This window comes from Parasteatoda tepidariorum, chromosome 3, assembly GCF_043381705.1.
Source record: "Parasteatoda tepidariorum isolate YZ-2023 chromosome 3, CAS_Ptep_4.0, whole genome shotgun sequence".
Taxonomy (NCBI): domain Eukaryota; kingdom Metazoa; phylum Arthropoda; class Arachnida; order Araneae; family Theridiidae; genus Parasteatoda; species Parasteatoda tepidariorum.
In genome coordinates, this window is record NC_092206.1 from 12,993,198 (window position 1) to 13,011,873 (window position 18,676).

At 26.5% G+C, this 18,676-nt stretch overlaps 1 protein-coding gene across 7 annotated transcripts in view; it reads left to right on the forward strand.

Moving 5' to 3' along the window:
• The first annotated feature begins 54 nt into the window (after positions 1 to 54).
• LOC107443362 (transcription factor CP2) overlaps positions 55 to 18,676 on the forward strand; it is a 33,857-nt gene continuing 15,235 nt past the window's right edge. For 2 of the 7 annotated variants that reach the window (XM_016057207.3, XM_071178340.1), the window contains exons 1-10: positions 60 to 314; positions 2,468 to 2,603; positions 4,066 to 4,131; positions 5,032 to 5,214; positions 9,363 to 9,604; positions 10,337 to 10,404; positions 12,889 to 12,994; positions 14,172 to 14,278; positions 15,870 to 16,016; positions 16,210 to 16,278. In XM_016057207.3, coding sequence (XP_015912693.1) covers positions 2,488 to 2,603; positions 4,066 to 4,131; positions 5,032 to 5,214; positions 9,363 to 9,604; positions 10,337 to 10,404; positions 12,889 to 12,994; positions 14,172 to 14,278; positions 15,870 to 16,016; positions 16,210 to 16,278 — 1,104 coding nt within the window. In that variant the 5' untranslated portion in view covers positions 60 to 314; positions 2,468 to 2,487. Of the gene's footprint in view, positions 319 to 2,467; positions 2,604 to 4,065; positions 4,132 to 5,031; positions 5,215 to 9,362; positions 9,605 to 10,336; positions 10,405 to 12,888; positions 12,995 to 14,171; positions 14,279 to 15,869; positions 16,017 to 16,209; positions 16,279 to 18,676 lie in introns of all 7 variants that reach the window. The other 5 variants (XM_071178337.1, XM_071178339.1, XM_043048418.2 and 2 more) reach the window with 4 other exon arrangements.

The following is an 18,676-nucleotide window of genomic DNA, read 5'->3' on the forward strand; positions in this document are numbered from 1 at the left end:
CTTAATATTTAAAACGATTAAAATTAAAAAAAAATTGCGAAAAATTACTGTTTCGATTACGAAAACAGGGGGCGCAGGTTTGCGTAAATGTTTTGTTTACTTCCATTTTTTTCGTTTGTATTTGGCATTTTTTAATTATCAGATGTAAATTTCTTAATCACCAGTCGTTTTCCTGTAATTTTCATGCGAAAAAAATTTAATCTTTTATTATTATAACGATTTATTTTTATTTCGAATAGTTTGGGAATTTATTAGCTTGGCTGAAAATCAGCTGTGTGTATATTGTTTGTTTACATCGTAAAGGTCTTTGGACTGTAAGTAAGAACAAAAACTTAAATTTATAATAACTGCATGTCAGTTCCAGATTAATGTAAAAAAAGATCTCAAATGCATTTTTAATTGTTATTAAATGTTGTCGATTTTAAGTAATATGAATGTTAGTATTTTTAAAGACATTTCTGACCTCAATATTGTGTTCCTTAATATTATTTATGTGAATAAAGGTAGAATTTTATCGAAAGTTTTTTTTCTATGTATTTATTTTTAATAAATCTCGTTTGAATCAACGATTTTTAACACGTAAATATTTAATATAAAATTTTCTCTTCATGCTTTTAATTTTAATGTATAGGCTAAATCCCTTAAAGCAAAACGTTTCAAATCAAGGTCTGAAAGTGTCTACATGTTAAAAGCCCAAAAATCTTAGTATCAATAGTTTACAGTTTTAAATAATGCCTTTTTTTTGCATTTATCTTATTTATAAGCTTTGTCAGATTTTAGCTTAAGTTTAAAAAATTATGTTTTTCTAATTCTAAATATAGTAGTATTATCCTCAATTTTGCAGATATTTTGTTTTAGTAGTAAATACTGTTATGTTTTCTTTTTCTTTTAACCAAGGACATTGGAAAAAAAAAAAACTTACCATAAAGCCATGTAGTGTAAAGTTTCTTTGGGAAGATTTCTATATTGGTTCCTGCTCCAAAGTAATCTCCAATTTTTAACTACTTTGGGGCATTGAGCCACAGAAAATTAAAAAAGGCATCACGGAAGGGGATGCCACCACAGAAATCCTTTACATATTTTTGATAAAAGTTTTTTAAAGTTTTAATTTCTTTTTGGATCTTGAGGATTGTAGAGAGATTGAACTGGTACTAATATGGAAATATTCTCTTTTACATTATTTGTTTGGTTAAAAGTTATTGTTTACTTATTTCACGTAACATGAGGTGTTATAATGAATGATCACTGCATTGCTCTTGTTAAAGCACAAAGATATGATTCTTGTAGTTCAATTTACATATTTGTTTGAGCTTCAACAATTTAACAAAAATATATCGAAAATAGGATTTTCCTAAATCATTATTTTGAATGATTTATTTCCTTTTGTTTACAGCAGTTAAAATGAACTGAATTTCAACCCCATTCATCTTTGTTTCACTTTATATGTATCTATATATTATGAGTTTTTAAATCTGTGCATGTTACAACAAAATGGTTGTAAATTTGACAGCAATGTTCATAAACTTAAAAAAATGAAAAATCACTGAAGGAGATAAAATAACAGGTATAATTTGTTGCTATAACCATGTACTACTTTCTAAGTAAATTTTACATATTCTCTTATAATTATAGGTACATGCTTTGTACATACTTCATAAATTATGAACGCTTTCTTTAAATTTTAATTTAATGTTTTTAGCAAGTATTGAGTTAAAATGTTAAGATGACCGAGAAAAAAATTAAATTTTGCATCATTAAAATTTTACTTGGGCCACGAAAAAATAATTATAAATGGTCTTCTGTACCAGCAATCAAAGTAAAAGGATGTTTTGACGCTTTGATTTTTGATATGAGTTTTTGTCCAAAATAGCATGTTTCATCGTAATTGTGAACACTACGCACTCTGAATTGTAATTTTTTATTTAAAATTACTTTATTTACGTTGTTATGAAAAAATCTGATTGTGACATAAATGGACCAGTCAAAATGTGCGCAGATTATAGTTTGTCTATTGAAAAAACTCCCCTCGCTACAAAGTCTGAGGCCAACTGCTGCGATGAAAACAAGAAATCACATATCAAAGGCGTGATCTCTATTTCTCTTGATTCATTTTTTCGCTCTAACTTGAGCCAAAACCTGCCTTAAATATTGATCTGACATCCCTACTTGAAATAGTTAAACATTTTAACCATAGCAATTGCCACTGTTCCAGACAAATGGCTATTGGAGTTTTTTTTCCATAGACAGAATTTATGAATATCCTTTAGTTTCTGTTCCTTTGAACCAGTGATTAAGTTTTACTCCTGGTATATAATATTTAGAAGAATATTTAATATTTTTCTAATAGAATATTTAATATTTAACCTAACAAAAAAACTGGTATTGAATAGTTTTTTGTTAAGTATAAAATTATTTATAAAAAGAATATTTGTAATTCTCTATAGTAAATTACTTATTATTTTTGTAGATAAATCTTCTAGTTTTGTAATGTCAACGGTTCAGAACTGGACTGGAGATGCTATTGATGTAGCATTGGCTGCTGACTTTGAAGGTAGCTTATCATGTCTGGGTATTGAACTTGGCACTGAAAACTATGATATGAGGTATATTTTAATAATCTTGAAATTGTTTTTAGAAGTATATACTTACTATATAGTTTATTATTATTTTATGGATATAAAACAATTTGAGTTGGCTTGAAAACAATTTGACTTGGCTTAAAAACGATTAAAATTTTTTTTTTTTTTGTGATGTGTTTCTCTGAACTGATTTTTAAATCTATTTAGATTGCCTGCATCAGAAATAGAAAAATAATATACAGTGAAACTTCCAGGAAAGACCACCTCTATGTAGGACCACCTGTATTTACGACCACTTTTGGGAGGCATAGAATTTTTTCCATAGACTTTGTGTTGAGAAAAACCTTTAGGAGAGACCATTAGAACCTCTCTCAAGACAGGGCAAACATCTGCACAAAACACGAAAAAATATCAAAACAAAAAATGTAACTAAACAAATAAGTAGATAAAAATGCATTTAAAATATTTGTGTTAGATATTCAACTTAGAGAGCTCTTTTTGACGATACAACCTCATGTTGCAATCAGAGTGCAATTAATGATTTACTTTTAGATTTGAAAGTTAAATTAGAAAAAAAAGTAATTTTGGAAAAAACAAGCATCTCAAACAAACCTCTTTTCATATTTTAAAGCTAACTAATTTTTATGATATAAAATTAAAGGCAAACTTAAATAAAAAAACATAATTGTTTGTTTATTTAAAATGGCTTTATCAATTCATAATTGGTAAATTTGTTTTTACCTATAATTATATCAGTTGGATTCATTTTCGTAGATGCTTAATTTTAATCATCAACCCGTCTTTTCATGATGCCAACAAAAGTGGCATTTCTGCACCAAGAAAATGACACTAAGTAAAATTAAAATCATTTGCTAAAAATCATCTACCTGTGATAACGAATTTAAAGTTAATGAAGGTAACCTCTAGGAACGATCAATTTCCATCTACGAACATTTTACTGTGGTATGGAGAGTGGTCGCTCCCAAGAGGTTTCACTGTATAATTATTTGAAATTTGTACTGCAATCATTAACTTCATACAGTAATTAATAACTATACAGTTTATCATTACCTTACAATTTATTTTAAAACACTTTACGTCCATATTTGTATAGTGATTTTTNATTTGGTTCAGGATTAAGGTTAGTTAAAACATATATGAAGATAATTATATTGAACAAAAAATATTATTTGAAAAAAAAATATTTAATACCTTTTTTTAAATTTTTTTTTCTTGTATTAGAACGTTTTTAATATTTATGTTCTAAATCTAATTTGGATTTTTCTAACTCTTCAAATTTTTCAAAATCAAAATGAGTTTGCATTGCATGCAAATTTTCTTAAGAAAACTTTTTTTTTTAAAATTAGTCAGAAAACCATATCTAATACTTGTTTTAAAATTTAATATTAAATTTTTTTCCTTTTCTTTCTTATTTTTTTATGTATTTAACTCAAAATACATTTCTAATGTAGTTGTTTGTTGATAGTGCACCTTTGCATTCTTTGATTCAAAGTGTTTCAACTGCTGATTATTCTGGAAGTCATGAAAATGGGTAAATATGTTTTAGTTTTTTATTTCTGCTAAAATATGTATTTTAAATTGTAAAACTTTAGATATTTTTTCTGCTTTTCTCTTCTTTTTCAGAAATTTCCTGTATGAAATAGGGCAAATTTAAATTATGATCTTATATTTTTCTTTGTGTCAGTCAATCTATTTTTTTTTTATCGAAACCTTAATTTCTATTCTAAAATTGATTTCTGTTGTTCTTAGATTTAATTTGCATAGATGTATAATTATTTTTTTTTAAAGCAAAATTGAGATTTTATAAATTTAGATGATTGATGTTTGTTAAAGATTATTTTTCCAGTTTTTATTGTGCAATTATATTTTATTGTTTTTTTTTATGGTTTAGTTATTTTTTTAATGAAACCTGTTAATTAATCAGCAAACACAAATGTATGAATGAAATTTTTTTATTTCTCCTAGTTTTCTTAGTTTAAACAATGATTTTATCCTGTACTATTTTCCATTTCATGACTGAATATTTTTGAAAACGATTTTGATTGCTCATAATGAATAATTAAATTAATTAATTTATTTTTGAATATTTATTTTATTATTAAATAATTTATTATTAAAAATGAAATTTATTATTTATAATTTATTAAGAAAAAAGGGTTATTTAATCCTTTGATTACCTAAATTGAATGTAATTAATTTTTGCTATTCCTTCAAGTATAAAAAAGTAATTTAGTCTTAAATTTTTAACAGCATTTTTATTTTATTCAAGATTATTGTATTGAGTTTCTCCATTTGTAAATAAAGAATTTTCAAAAAAAAAAAAAAAAAAAAAAAGAAAAAAAAAAAAAAAACTCCAACCATAGCTTTTTATTAATAATGAATGCGTGCAATATACTTGCCTTATTGAAAATTATTTTAATCATTATTTCAGAGATGTTTCACCGTCTAGAGAGAGTCCTTTTCCTCCAGTTGAGCCTGTAAGAAATCCCTATTCTGCTCAAGCAAAGAAAACTAGATTAGCATTAAGTGGGGATGAAGATGTTACTAGCGCCATCAAACGATTTTGTGTTAGCAGTGAAGATAAGGAAAATAGTGACAGTTCACAAAGTTCCAGGTAATTACATTAGTTTTAATGTGAGAACATTTTCACTTCCTGTTATTTCCAGTTTAAAAATTAAAATTTAAATAATTCAGATATGTTTGTTAAATGTCTATAGCAAGCAGTTTAATATATTTTTTATTCATATTGTGAATGTTTTCTTCCTGTGAATGAAAAAAATTATTATTTTAAATTACTGTAGCAATTTTGTTTCGAATATCACTGGTTATCTTACAATTTTATGAATTAAGTTTTGAAAGGTAAAGTTTTTATTTTTATGAGGTGATTATGCTGTTTATTTTCAAAAGTGGTGACTGCCACATATGATTGATTCTACCTTCAAAAAGGCTGTTTCCAAGTTTTAATTTAAGCAATTTCATTTACCTTTTACTCCTATTTTGTGGAAAACAGATATGAAACTTGTGCAAATGCTCGGAAAGTCTTCTGAAATCAAAACAAACATTTCAATAATGAAATTCTTTCTACTATTCACTCATCAGTTATTCTTGATGTCCTTGATTTTTCTTTCAATAATTTAAAAGCTTGTTTTTTAGTAAATGAACTTAGTTCTGGGCTGGTTCTGCATTGCACATGGATATGTATTCTGCATCCTTAGGCACCTAAAATTTATCCTTCACCATTATTATTATTATTTTTATTGTCACCTGTGTCCTTACTATTTTCATCATTTTGCATTGTTTCTTTTAAGTTTTTATCATTCACATGTTGTTCTGAGGAAAAGAGTCAAGTTTTGGGCATTTATCTAAATTCCTTTTTTTCTATTTCAACTTTATAGCTAAAAAATGTTTTCTAACACCAAATAATTATACATTTTTTATTCTTGTAGCAAATTTTTCCATATCATAGAAAGACAAAACAATCGTTGTTTTAATGTATTGTTTTGATTTAAAGGTCCTTTTGCATTTTTAAAAAAGATTTTGAAAGATACATTTTTTTTAGCAGGATAATTAAACAATGCATATTAAACAGTTTAATATATATTTTCTTACAATAAATTTCTTCTTTTATGCATGAAAAAAATGGAATATTTTAATTGTATATTTATTCTATATTAAGAGGTTTTTTTTTGTTTCAACTTCTAAGGAAAGTTTTTTATTTTTACAAAATTATTGTAATTTTAATAAACAGAATCTTTAGTATCTAGTTAAATGTGATGTGTGTAAAATGTTGTGTACAAATTATTTAATTAAATTTAAATTATTGTAGTCCTTAATGATAAAAAAATGAAGAAATTTCTTAAAATTTGTTATTTTCAATCTTGTTTAGTATTGATTGCATTGATTGTTTAGTAATTGAAAGTTATCTTTTTCTTTTCTTTGATACTATAAATTGCTTTTCCACTAAATTTTATTTTTTCAGGAATAATTTTTTATTTCATTTAGGTTTTGTTAATAATGTGACAAATGAATAATTTTTCAGTCCATTTCAGAAATGCCTACAAATATTTCTTTCACTTTTTTATGTTTAATAAAATTAAATATCTATTATTTGGATATAATTTGAAATATATAATCACAATTTAGTTCATAATTGTATTAAATATTTTAAAAATTTGTTTTTTTATGAATATTGAAATATTACATTGTATTCTTTAACTTTTTATAGATTTCTAATCTCGTATCTTATTTTACCCTCATTAATGCTGCCCTTTTTTTTTCAATCTTTAGTGATAATGCTATTTGTAAAGTTTTTTTTTACTAATGTGCTATTAACAAAGTGTCTACCGATTATGAAAACCATAAAATTCCCGAAAAAGTCACAAATTTTTTCTTTTTAAGCGTTTTTCCAATTGATAACTCAAATTCAAAACTTGTGTGTTGTAATATCGCATTTATGATGTATAAATTTGAAAAATTATATGAAAACTGCCAAAAAACTGAATAAAAATGAGTCTCATTGCATGCAAATNATTTCTTTCACTTTTTTATGTTTAATAAAATTAAATATCTATTATTTGGATATAATTTGAAATATATAATCACAATTTAGTTCATAATTGTATTAAATATTTTAAATTTTTTTTTTTTTTTTTATGAATATTGAAATATTACATTGTATTCTTTAACTTTTTAGAGATTTCTAATCTTGTATCTTATTTTACCCTCATTAATGCTGCCCTTTTTTTTCAATCTTTAGTGATAATGCTATTTGTAGAGTTTTTTTTTACTAATGTGCTATTAACAAAGTGTCTACCGATTATAAAAACCATAAAAGTCCCGAAAAAGTCACAAATTTTTTCTTTGTAAGCGTTTTTCCAATTGATAACACAAATTCAAAACTTGCGTGTAGTAATATCGCATTTATGATGTATAAATTTGAAAAATTATATGAAAACAGCCAAAAAACTGAATAACTACCGAAACACAAAATCAGAAAATGATGTGAGCTTATGGCGAAATCGATATGAACGAAGGTAATTTAAAATGATGCCTCGAATTAGAACTTCGTATGTCATAATGACATCTTATTAAAAACATCAGTGTTTGAAAAGCTTTGTTGTGGAAAGGACTAACCTTTCATGTAAAAACTTAATTACCTAAATTCGCGTATCATTGTTACAGCATTGTAAAAATAATGAAATTTGAAAAAAAGAAAAACACTTAGAAAGGGCTACAAAAAAAAAAAGGATCAGAAAATAACATTGATTTCTGATAAATTCATTGCAAATTTGTGAGATTAATAAGTGTTGACTCTAATTCAAAATTCTTGTGTCATGATAACATATTAAAAGCATCAAAGTTTTAGATGGCAAATGCAAATAGCCAAAAAATAAATAATAGCTGCTAAAAAAAAGACTGGGGTTTGTGATGAAATCTTCACAAATCAAGCACGTCTAAAAGTGATTTCTCAAATTCATGTATGCTAATGACTACATATTATGAATTTCAGAAAAAAAGAAAAGAAAAGAAGTGGAAATGGCAGAAAAAACGATCTTGAGCATTACGAAATTAGAAAGGATAATATCCCGAACTAAGCACATATTGAAATTCGAGAGTCTTAAAATTATCAGAATTTGAAAAATTGTATGGAAATGCCTAAAAAATGTTAAAAAAACCATATGGATTTTAAAGGAAATAGACCTTTTAATTAATTTATTTCTTTTAATATATCTGGCACAAAATCATAGTTGAAGAGTCTATCCAAAGGGCTAACAAGCAATGCTCCCCCCCCCAGAAAAAATTTGACTAATTTGAAGAAAAGGAAATTTACTTTAAATGAAGAAGAAGAATAAAAGAGTAGAAATTTATTTCAAACGAAGGTTAATGTTCTGAAATAGGGAATTTAAAATAATTCAGCCAGAAAATGTTTCAAAGAGCTTTTTCAAACCTTTAAAAGAAGTGGAAAATGGCTGATGAGCATACTAATTTGATAAACAATAACAGTGTAAATACTATGTTAAATGAAATATAATGTTGCATGTATCTTTCACAAACAAAATGTATATGCTTAAATTTGCAATATTGAGTAATATCAATGTATTCTTATGTAAATAATTCTTTTAGAATTTTTTTTTTTTGGAAATTTATTTTGATCTAATATTTATTTTATTGTATTAGCGTGACATGTTTCCATAATAAGAAAAGCTGAAGAAACGATTATAATTTAAAACTGTTAGATAATATACTAAATCTATTTTTACTGTCGAATTGACCTGTGCAATCACATAGAAAAATAACAGTACTGGAAAATAACACATTATTATTCCTTTTGTCTATTTGAACAATGTATTGTGTAATGCTTCAGATAAACGTGATACCGAGACTTGAAAAAAACACAATAAAACAGCAGTATTTCTGGTTAATGGTTCATTGAAAAATTTCTGTTTTTTTAAATTTTATTTTACTAATTACATGAATGGGAAATGCATTCACTAACACTTGCATCAATTTAATAATTTCTCTAAAACAAAAAAGAAAAGAAAATAATAATTGAAAACAAAATGCTGTTTAAAAAAAATTATGAAAATTTGTTTTGAAATCATGAACTGGGACTTGTGTTATGTTCTAGTAGTGTTGTGTTAGATTTAAGAGAAATTATAACACTTGACAAAATCTCTCTATTATTGAATTCATTAATTGAGTTTATTACATTAAGTAAAAAATGCATTGTTTTGATATTTTTCTCCTATTTTTCATGTGTAGGTGCCGTCACAGTTCTTCTGTTCCAGATTTGAGGTCTACTGGTTCACCTTCCGTTGCTGCTGTTTCTGTTTTAAGTCCAAACATGTTGAGTCAAATGTTGCAGATTTCTGATTCACCGCCACCTTTTGTTATCAGAGAATTACCACCAAATTTAAAGAATTCTGGTTTTCAGTATGTGTTAGGGGCAGCAACTTCAATCGCAACTAAAATCAATGAAGAGACAATGACCTATTTAAATCAAGGTTGGTTTTATATAAGATATTTATTTTATACCTTTTAACTTATTGCATTTCAGTTACGAAGGTGTGGGCGACATTTTTTAAATTAATTGAATTCAGATATTCATCGACTTTTAAAGTATTCCTATTTTAAGGTTTAATTTTAAGTTATTAATTTTTTTGAAATTAATATCAAATAAAGGAATTTTTAGAATTTTTAAAAAAATTGAGATAAATTGAAAAACACTGTAAATAGCTCAGCAAAAGAAAAGAAAAATCTGATGAAATTTAGAAGTCTCTACTACAGTTCGAGTTGTGATTTTATTTTATTTTTCTAAGTCATAAATATTTAATAATGATGTAGCATTAAAGTTGCTTCGAAGTTTCTCTGTTTGTTTTAGAAAAAACATATTTAATGAATCGACTTTAGTATTCAGATCTTAAAATTTTATCAATATGTGTAAATATTTTAAAATTAATTGTCAGTAAAATTTTGATATTCTAGGCAATTTTAATTCCCTCATGGTGCCAAAAAGTATTTTAATATTAGTTTTGTGTTAGCTAGTGTTTTTTTTCTTGTTACCTTGATTATATTTGATTTAGTAAGACATTTATAAAAATTTAGTCTTTATCCTGTTATTTATATATGTGTATTTAATGCTGTTTTCTTTATTATAAATGAATTTGTTTAAAATTTATTTTATTTAAACATTTAAGCAAATCTTAAACTTATAGTGATATATTTATTATTTTCAGCACAATCTTATGAAATTAAACTTAAGAAACTTGGAGATTTGACAGAAATGAGAGGGAAAATGCTCAAGGTGAGAAAAATCATCAATTTAAAGTTATTGTTTCCTTTATTGCCTAAATCAATTATTTAAATGTATTAACACAAGTCATTATTATTTTAACAAAAAGTTATATTCTGAAGTTAGATTTTACAATAATGTCATTTTAGTTATTTTCGATCGCTTTGGTAATTTTTTTGTAAAAAAGTTTCTTTTATTTCATTTCTATACAATATCATTTTGACTTCTTGTTGCATTTTTTTTAAGTTGTACTTTAAAACTTGGAATTTCATAATTACAATAATATTATATTTAATGCAATAAGGATAATAAATGCTATCTAACAATTTATTTGTTGAGCTTATTTTTTAATAATTCTTTTCCCATGATTGTAAAATGATGATAATAAAAGAAAAAGAAATTGGATTTTTCCTAAATTTGATTTAACAAAAATATGTATTGGTAATAAAAATAAAGTTGGAATGTATTAATTTAAAGTAGTTATCCATTTCAAAATATTTAAAAAATAAAAGGGTGTATTTTTAGCTCAAAATGTGAATATCATAAAATTCTCTGCACTTTATATGTAATATATAATCACTTATAAAATTCATAATTATTGCTTTTGATTTTTTTCTTACATTTTAATATTGATTTGAAAAAGTATTTGGCTCATATTCTATTCTTTTCAGATATCCTTTTAAATAATTGTTCATTTTTTAAAAAAAAAAAATTGTATCAATCTATTGCTTGCTTAGCATTTTAACAAATTGATGTAACTCTGAGTTGTTTAATTTTAAAATCTTTTCATCACTGATACCATAACTAACCAAAACCATACTGCTTTTTTTTCTTCTGTAAAATCATTTATTGTCAATCTATATAAAAATGCATATTAAACTGAGATGCTATTAAAGATGCTGAGATGCTAAAAATGCTATTAAATCTGAATCAAAGGGTGACTGTTATCAAATGAAAACCAGTGGATTGCACTTGGGTTAAAATATTTTGCCCTTGTTATGAATGCATCCTTTATTCTCATAATCATTACTCTTAATTTTAATCTCATCTTTCTCGTAATCTCATCGATCTTCTGAACTTTTTTTCCCCTCTAATTTTCAACTCTATTGTTATTTTCCCATATAGTAAATTTATAATCAAATGGGATCCAAAGCAGCAAGGGAGGAGAATTTCTCTGGATTTTTGAAAAATCAATGCAAAATAGTATAAAGTAGGAAAATTCTTATTAAAATAGGGGTTCACAGTCTTTTTCCTAAGAGGGCCACAGAAAAATTGCATTGCTTTCAGGGGCCCCAGCCAATTTTCTTAATTTGCTTAATTTTTTTACGTTGCTTAGCAAGTTTTAAAATTTTATTTGCTTTGTACATGTTGTAGTTAAATAAAGTTCTCTTAAAAGAAATAGAAATATCTAAAATTTCTATTCTTATATCCATCTTATTCTAATATCCATCTTTTTACTCCTTGAAATATCTATTCTTTTTACTCCTTGAATTTGTTACTACTTCATTTTTAATTTGGGTATTTTTGAAATTTTTTATAAATTAACTTGAAAAACAGCTATAAACTTTTTCATGATTACACCATACTGCACTCCTACATTAAAATTAAAATTTTAACATAAGAGTTGATGTAAATAGATATTAATAGAGAAATTTAGTTATCCAATGTATGTGGGTTCAGGTTATGAATTTGTTAAATTGTACATGTTTGAATTAAAAGAGTGTTTACTGGAGTAAATTATTTTAAATTTTAATCTTTCTTTTATCCTATGTCTTTCAAAAAAGTATCTCAGTTAAAATGAGAAAGATCCTCACAAATGCATTACAAATACTTTCCTCACAAATTATCAAATACTCTCTATTTATTACAGAAAGATATGTTACATATCAAGTATAATCATTTATTACGTATCAAGTATAAATATTTATTACTTATCAAATCTGAACATATATTTCATAAATAAATGTGCTTATATAAAGCTTGCCAAAAGTTACATACACGAATTTAAAATACATATTGGTTTAATAATGGTTCCATTAATACGTTGTTGAATGGCAATTTTTTGTAAGAAATTGTTTATCTTTTAAGATTTATTAGAAAGACCTCTAAATAGTTAATTTATAAAATTATTTTGTTTGGAAAGAAAGGATACAACTTCTGTGAGGCATCAATTTTAATTGAACTGGAGGCTGCCTGATGATAAGCCCCATTTTAAAATTAATCAAAAGTACATTTTTAGTTTTAAAAAAAACTTTCATTTTTATATAGATAATAAGATTGTATTGTACTTGTTATTTGTAGGAAATTCTAGAATTTTGTAAAGTACTTATTTGGAAAAAAGACTAGGGATGAAATTTGATGTAAAATTTCACTTCCAGAAGAAGTGCCTACAGCTATTTAATTTAATGTATGAATTTTTAAGGGCTGTTACATTAAATGTTTTCACGAAAATCATTGTTAAGTTTAAGATTTAATCCTCTTTTTTTCTGGTTTTAGAGCATTATTCGTGTTGGTTTTCAAGAAAGACGGTTGCAGTACTGTGAAAAAGAACAAATTGCTCAATGGCAAAATCAGAGGATTGGTGAAAGAATACTGGAAATAGGTAAGTCAGCTTATATTTAAAGAAGTTTTGATATTATAATTCACTGTTTTTACTTACGTAAATTTGTTACCGTGTACCATTACTTTGTTATTTTTATTCCTTACTTGCTCTTGAAGCTGTCAAGGGAGGATTTAGTTTTTTTTTAAATAAAAATTTAATAATTTTTTTTAACTATACATAACTGATATAACACATATTATAATATTTCCTCCTTGCATGAAGGTAGTATTTGGAATAGAAAAAAAAATTAGTTTCTGTGACAGGGTTGCCACTCTATAGGGAAAACCTGTAAAATACAAGGAATTAAAAAATCACCTAAAATAGCATAGAGATTTGATTTTTTTTTTCTATATGAACTGGGAAAATGCAGAGAATTTTGTTTCTTATTTTCGTCTCTTAAAGAATGGTGATTGCTCAAAGCGCAACCTATGGGCTATTTAAGGGTATTTCAGCTATACTAAACTATTTTATTTATTATGGCATTATTGTGTTCAGTTGTTCCTTTTTCTCTCTAAGATTTCTTGCAATTAAATCTTGTATAGTTAGCCCAATGTAGCTCACACAAGAGTACAGTAATTGAGTTTCATCTCATTATATTGTGTGTAATTTGTACAGGGAATTTCCCCCCCCTATTTGAGTGGCAATCCTGTTAAATTATTAAATTTCATTTCTGCAATTAAATATGAGTTAATTGCAACAATTTTAGTACTCATTTGATTTGATTAGATTTTGTTAAGTGGATACACGTTTAACAGAGATGCCAACTTTGCTCCAGACAGCGGATAAATATTTTTGAATGGTAGTATTTGAATGTAAGATTCTTGGTTTAGTAAATTTGATCGATAGGGTGTTTAATCACCACTTCTTCTAAATTATTTAAAGGTTTATGAAATATAAGTATGTAAATAAGTATGTAAGTAAATGAAGTATAAGCCTTGCTGAGCGTTTTAAAAAGTCATCAAAATTAACCAAAAATTTACAAATTTTAGTTTGTAGATCTCTACCGTATTTTAAAAATATTTTGTGTTGTCCAGAGCAGTTAGCATCTATGGTTTGACATAGTATTCCCTCAACAATTGAAGTTATGTACCCCGTTTTGGAAGTTCATTCAAACAAATATGATATCAAGTTAAATAACTTAATTTATTTACAAAGTTTAAATCTGTTTATTTTTTAGACATTCCTCTGTCATATGGCGTGTATGAAGTACAGAATGATCCAAATAATATCCACCTTTCTGAGTTTCTATGGGATCCTACTAATGAAACCGGAGTATTTATTAGGGTATGTGATTTTTATTATAAAGTTAACAATATTCTTTTTTTATTTTATTTAGATGATGAATTAAATGCATAAAAATTGTTATGTAATTAAATATAATGATTTGATCAAATTATACCAAAATATTTTATTCTACATTAGTTTAAAATGAACTCATATAGTATTCTATTTAAGGAAATTCATTTTTATGTTCTTTACAATATTTAATAGGATGGGAGGTAAATTCTTATGAATACAAGAAAAATAATTAGTGAAATTTATTGTTTTATGAATGTATAGTATTTTTTATATAAAAAATAAACTTTATTGAAATTAAACTTAATTCAAATTAAAGTAAACAAATACGTATAAACATATTCAATTTCAAATCAATAAGCAATCTCAAATGAGTTGTAATTAAGCAACAACAGCTAATCTTTCTATCTGTGAATTGTTTTAAAATAAAAGATAGATGTGAATTGTAGTTTCTTTAAAAAAAGGAATATTACAAAGTGATTTTCTCTATTTTGCATTTAATTGTATGATAAATTGTGACAAAATATTTGTGCTCATAATATACAAGTCAGTATTATAAACACTAATGAGTTGTAATAGTTAAAAACTGTATAATTGTAATATATTAACCTAATATTTTTAGAATAACAAACTTTATTTTATTTTACTGTCGTAGTGTTGATCCCATGGGCAAAATTGTACTGAAATTTACCTGACACATATAATTTTCCTATTGAATAATGAGGAGGAAACCTGCAGCTGAAAGTTCAGAAAAAACTGGATCTAACACTTATAGAGCTGATGCTCTACATCTGTTACTTTACTTATAAATAAGATTCATATGACCTAACTTCTATTACATAAGTAATTGTTTTTCAAAATATTTTCTTTTCTTTTATTTCATTTGGTACTCTGTCTAATGCGCTGAGAAAAATTGTCTTCAAATGTTGAAAAAAAGTGTAAAAAAGTAGGAAATATTCTTACAAATGTATGGAAAAATAACTTTAATGAAATATAGCCTTTACTAGTCCCCTGTTTAGGATTGTCTTAATAATGGTTTTTTTACTGTATTTTTAATTAATTGATGTGGCGCTAAAGTGTTATTCAATTTAGTTTTATCTTTAATAAAAGGAAAATTCTTTACCAAAATAGAGATTTAGGTATCATTTTTTTTAATGGAACGAGCATTTATTTTGTTAATTGTAGCACATAATTGGAAAAAACTGAATACTTAATAATCAATTCAGTAATGTCTGTGCAGTTTTGAAATAGAAAGGTAATCTAGAAATTTTACACACATAGAGTTTTATTCTTAAACAGTAGAATAACGTAGTTGGGACTGTAAATTATGGCAGTTAGATAGTTAAAAATATTATAATAGAGCTATTATAATTTAATTAAATAGAACCATACTTGCACATAAATGTATGTTTTTATTCATTTCAGTGAATATTTTAATAAATGCGTGTGACATTATCTTCCGAATAAGTATTTGAATGATATTTTATCACTATTTTTACTTTACATTTTGATCATAATCAATGTAGTTTATTAAAATTTTATTGGATAATTTAGTTTTATTTGTTTTACGTTTTCTTAGTTGAATTGCATTAGTACGGAATTTACACCAAAGAAACATGGTGGAGAAAAGGGAGCCCCATTTCGAATACAAATAGAAACATTCTCGGATGCTGAAAATTATACCCAGAGGCTTCATGTAGCTTCCTGTCAAGTAAAAGTGTTTAAAGTGAGTATGCTGATCATTATTATAATGCTACCAGTGTATTTGCTTTTTAAGATTCATACTTATATGTATTGATAGTCATGTTATGTTTTAAATTTGCAATGGTTCTTCATAGAAGCATTTGTCTTCAAAGAATATAGAATCTTTAAAATCATTATCGCTATAAAATAGTTAAATGTTTTTGAAATTTTTTCAGCCGAAAGGTGCAGATCGAAAGCATAAAACTGACAGAGAAAAAATGAGTAAAAGAACTTTGACTGAACAGGTAAGTTTTGTTATTTTAATGGAATTGAAGTTTTGTTCGAAAAATCTAAATTGTTATCGAAACTGTTATGTTAAATCAATATGTATTATAAATTATCAAACAGTAGTTTAAGAATCATTTGTTTAAACATAACTATTATGCCCTTTTTGGGCATAATAGTATCTCTATCATCTATTTTGTTTCTCTTTATTTTTTTAAAATTGTTGTAAAAGGGGAAAAACAAAGTGAGATTTCAATCAAACTCTTTATTTTAAACAGTTCAATGTGCTAGGCCTATAATTTTATTCAAACATGGAATCTTTAAACTTTTCTTTATAACCCTTTAAGTGTCCTATGAGTAAAATTGTACGGAAATTTACTTGCTATGCTTCAAAGCTGTTTTATAAATATTTCTTTATTTACTAAACTTTACAAATACGAAGAAAATCATATATGAATCATGTATGTGGTAGAAATTCAAAGCTCAACTTGTTCAGTTTCTATGTGTGATTTTTAAGAAATTAGTTTTCCACTATGATTAAGAAAAATTAAATTTTTCGATTAATGAAATCTTATGATTAAATTTTTTGAATATATATATATATATTCAAAAAATTTAAACATGCAATGTAAAGTCGCATATTCGGAATCGGTGGGACTTCCAGAAGTCCGTATAATAGACCCCCGAGGTAAACAAAGCTTAAAATGATTTAATAAACGATCTGAATCTAAGAAGCAAAAAATAAATAAGCATTATTTTTAAGGGGAATAATGTTATAGCATTAGAATATCTAATCAATCAAATATAAAATATTAGAAAAAAAATATTATTGCTGAAAATATGGAAAACGAAAAAAATGTAACAGTTATGAAAATATTAATCCGCCATTTTGAACTAGAGCAATTCAAGCTGGAAGGGGAAATTCATGTCATTCTGGAACAAAGCTTAAAATGATCTAAATCTAAGAAGCAAAAAATAAATAAACATTATTTTTAGGGGAATAATGTTTTCGTATTAGAATATCTACTCAATAAAATATGAAATATTAGAAAAAAAATATTATTGCTTAAAATATAGAAAACGAAAAAAAATTGACATATAAAAATAATAATCCGCCATTTTTAACTAGAATGATTCAAGCAAGAAAGGGAAATTACTGTCATTCATTAAGGTGGGTAGGTGGAGGAGAAAAATTCATTTCCTCCTTATTTGTGAAAGAAAATAAGTGTAAAGAGGAGATTATTTAAGTTGAGGGTGGGGAAGTAACAAATTATTGTTTTCTCTCCAATCATTGGCTATCAATCAAGCATAAAGGCTGGGCACGCTGATCTGGTTCTCTTTATTTTTTCTTCTATGACTGAAAGAATCTGCTAAAGAAAGAATGTTACCCCCTTTTCCCCCGCCTCCTAAATATTACATGGTATGGGGAAGAAGGAATGTTTTGTTTCTCAAGGGCCTGTATCCTTTTAGACCTAATCAAATTTTCCATTTTGACTCCCCCTCCGCCTTAATGCTTGCCCTGTTTACCCTTTTCCACAGTATTTCTTCTTTCAATAAAAAGGTTCCAGGAAATGCCTCTTTTACTAGCCACCTGCATGGGAAAAGAGGGGGGGAGGGGACTCAGTTGTGGTCTTTTGAAAACAAATCTCCCTCTTTTTCTTACATTCCAAGGGAGGAGCATCACTAATGGTCACTCAATGCTCTTGGTAGATCTTCACTTCCCCTTTCTGGTGATTTATGGGTTTGATGCATAAATCAGAGGTTCAGTGCAAACTAGAAAAAGAGAAAATGTGTCAAAAGACCTTTTTTTTTTTTTTTAAAGGAAAGGGGAAGATGGAGAGATGTTTGTTTATTTTGATTGTTAAAAAGTGTCTGGGAAATCGACGCTTCCTGGAAAGGGACGTCCGGATATGGGACATTACACTGTGTATATATACCGAAGAGCCATTACATTATGACCACCCTGCTAATAACTTGTAGGACCACCTTTAGCCCTCAAAACTGCTAGCACCCGCCATGGCATTGATTCCACAAGGTGCTAATAGGTAGTCTGAGGTATCTGATACCAAGCGCTCACCAACTGGTCCTGCGATTCCCTCACATTGCGAGTGGGCAGCATTGCAGTACGAATTTGGTTTTCCAAGTAGGACCACAAATGCTTTAATGGATTTAGGTCAGGTGAATTTGGAGGCCAAGACATGACTTGAAAGTCACTGGAATGCTCCTCGAACCAATCCATGATGATTCGACCCTTATGACATGCTGCATTATCCTGTTGATAAACACCATCCCCTGCAGGGAAAACTGTTGCCATGAATGGGTGAACCTGGTCTGCAACTATGTTCAAGTAGCTTACAGACGTCAGGGATTGTTCTATGAGGATTATGGGTCCTAATGTGCCCCATGAAAACATTGTTC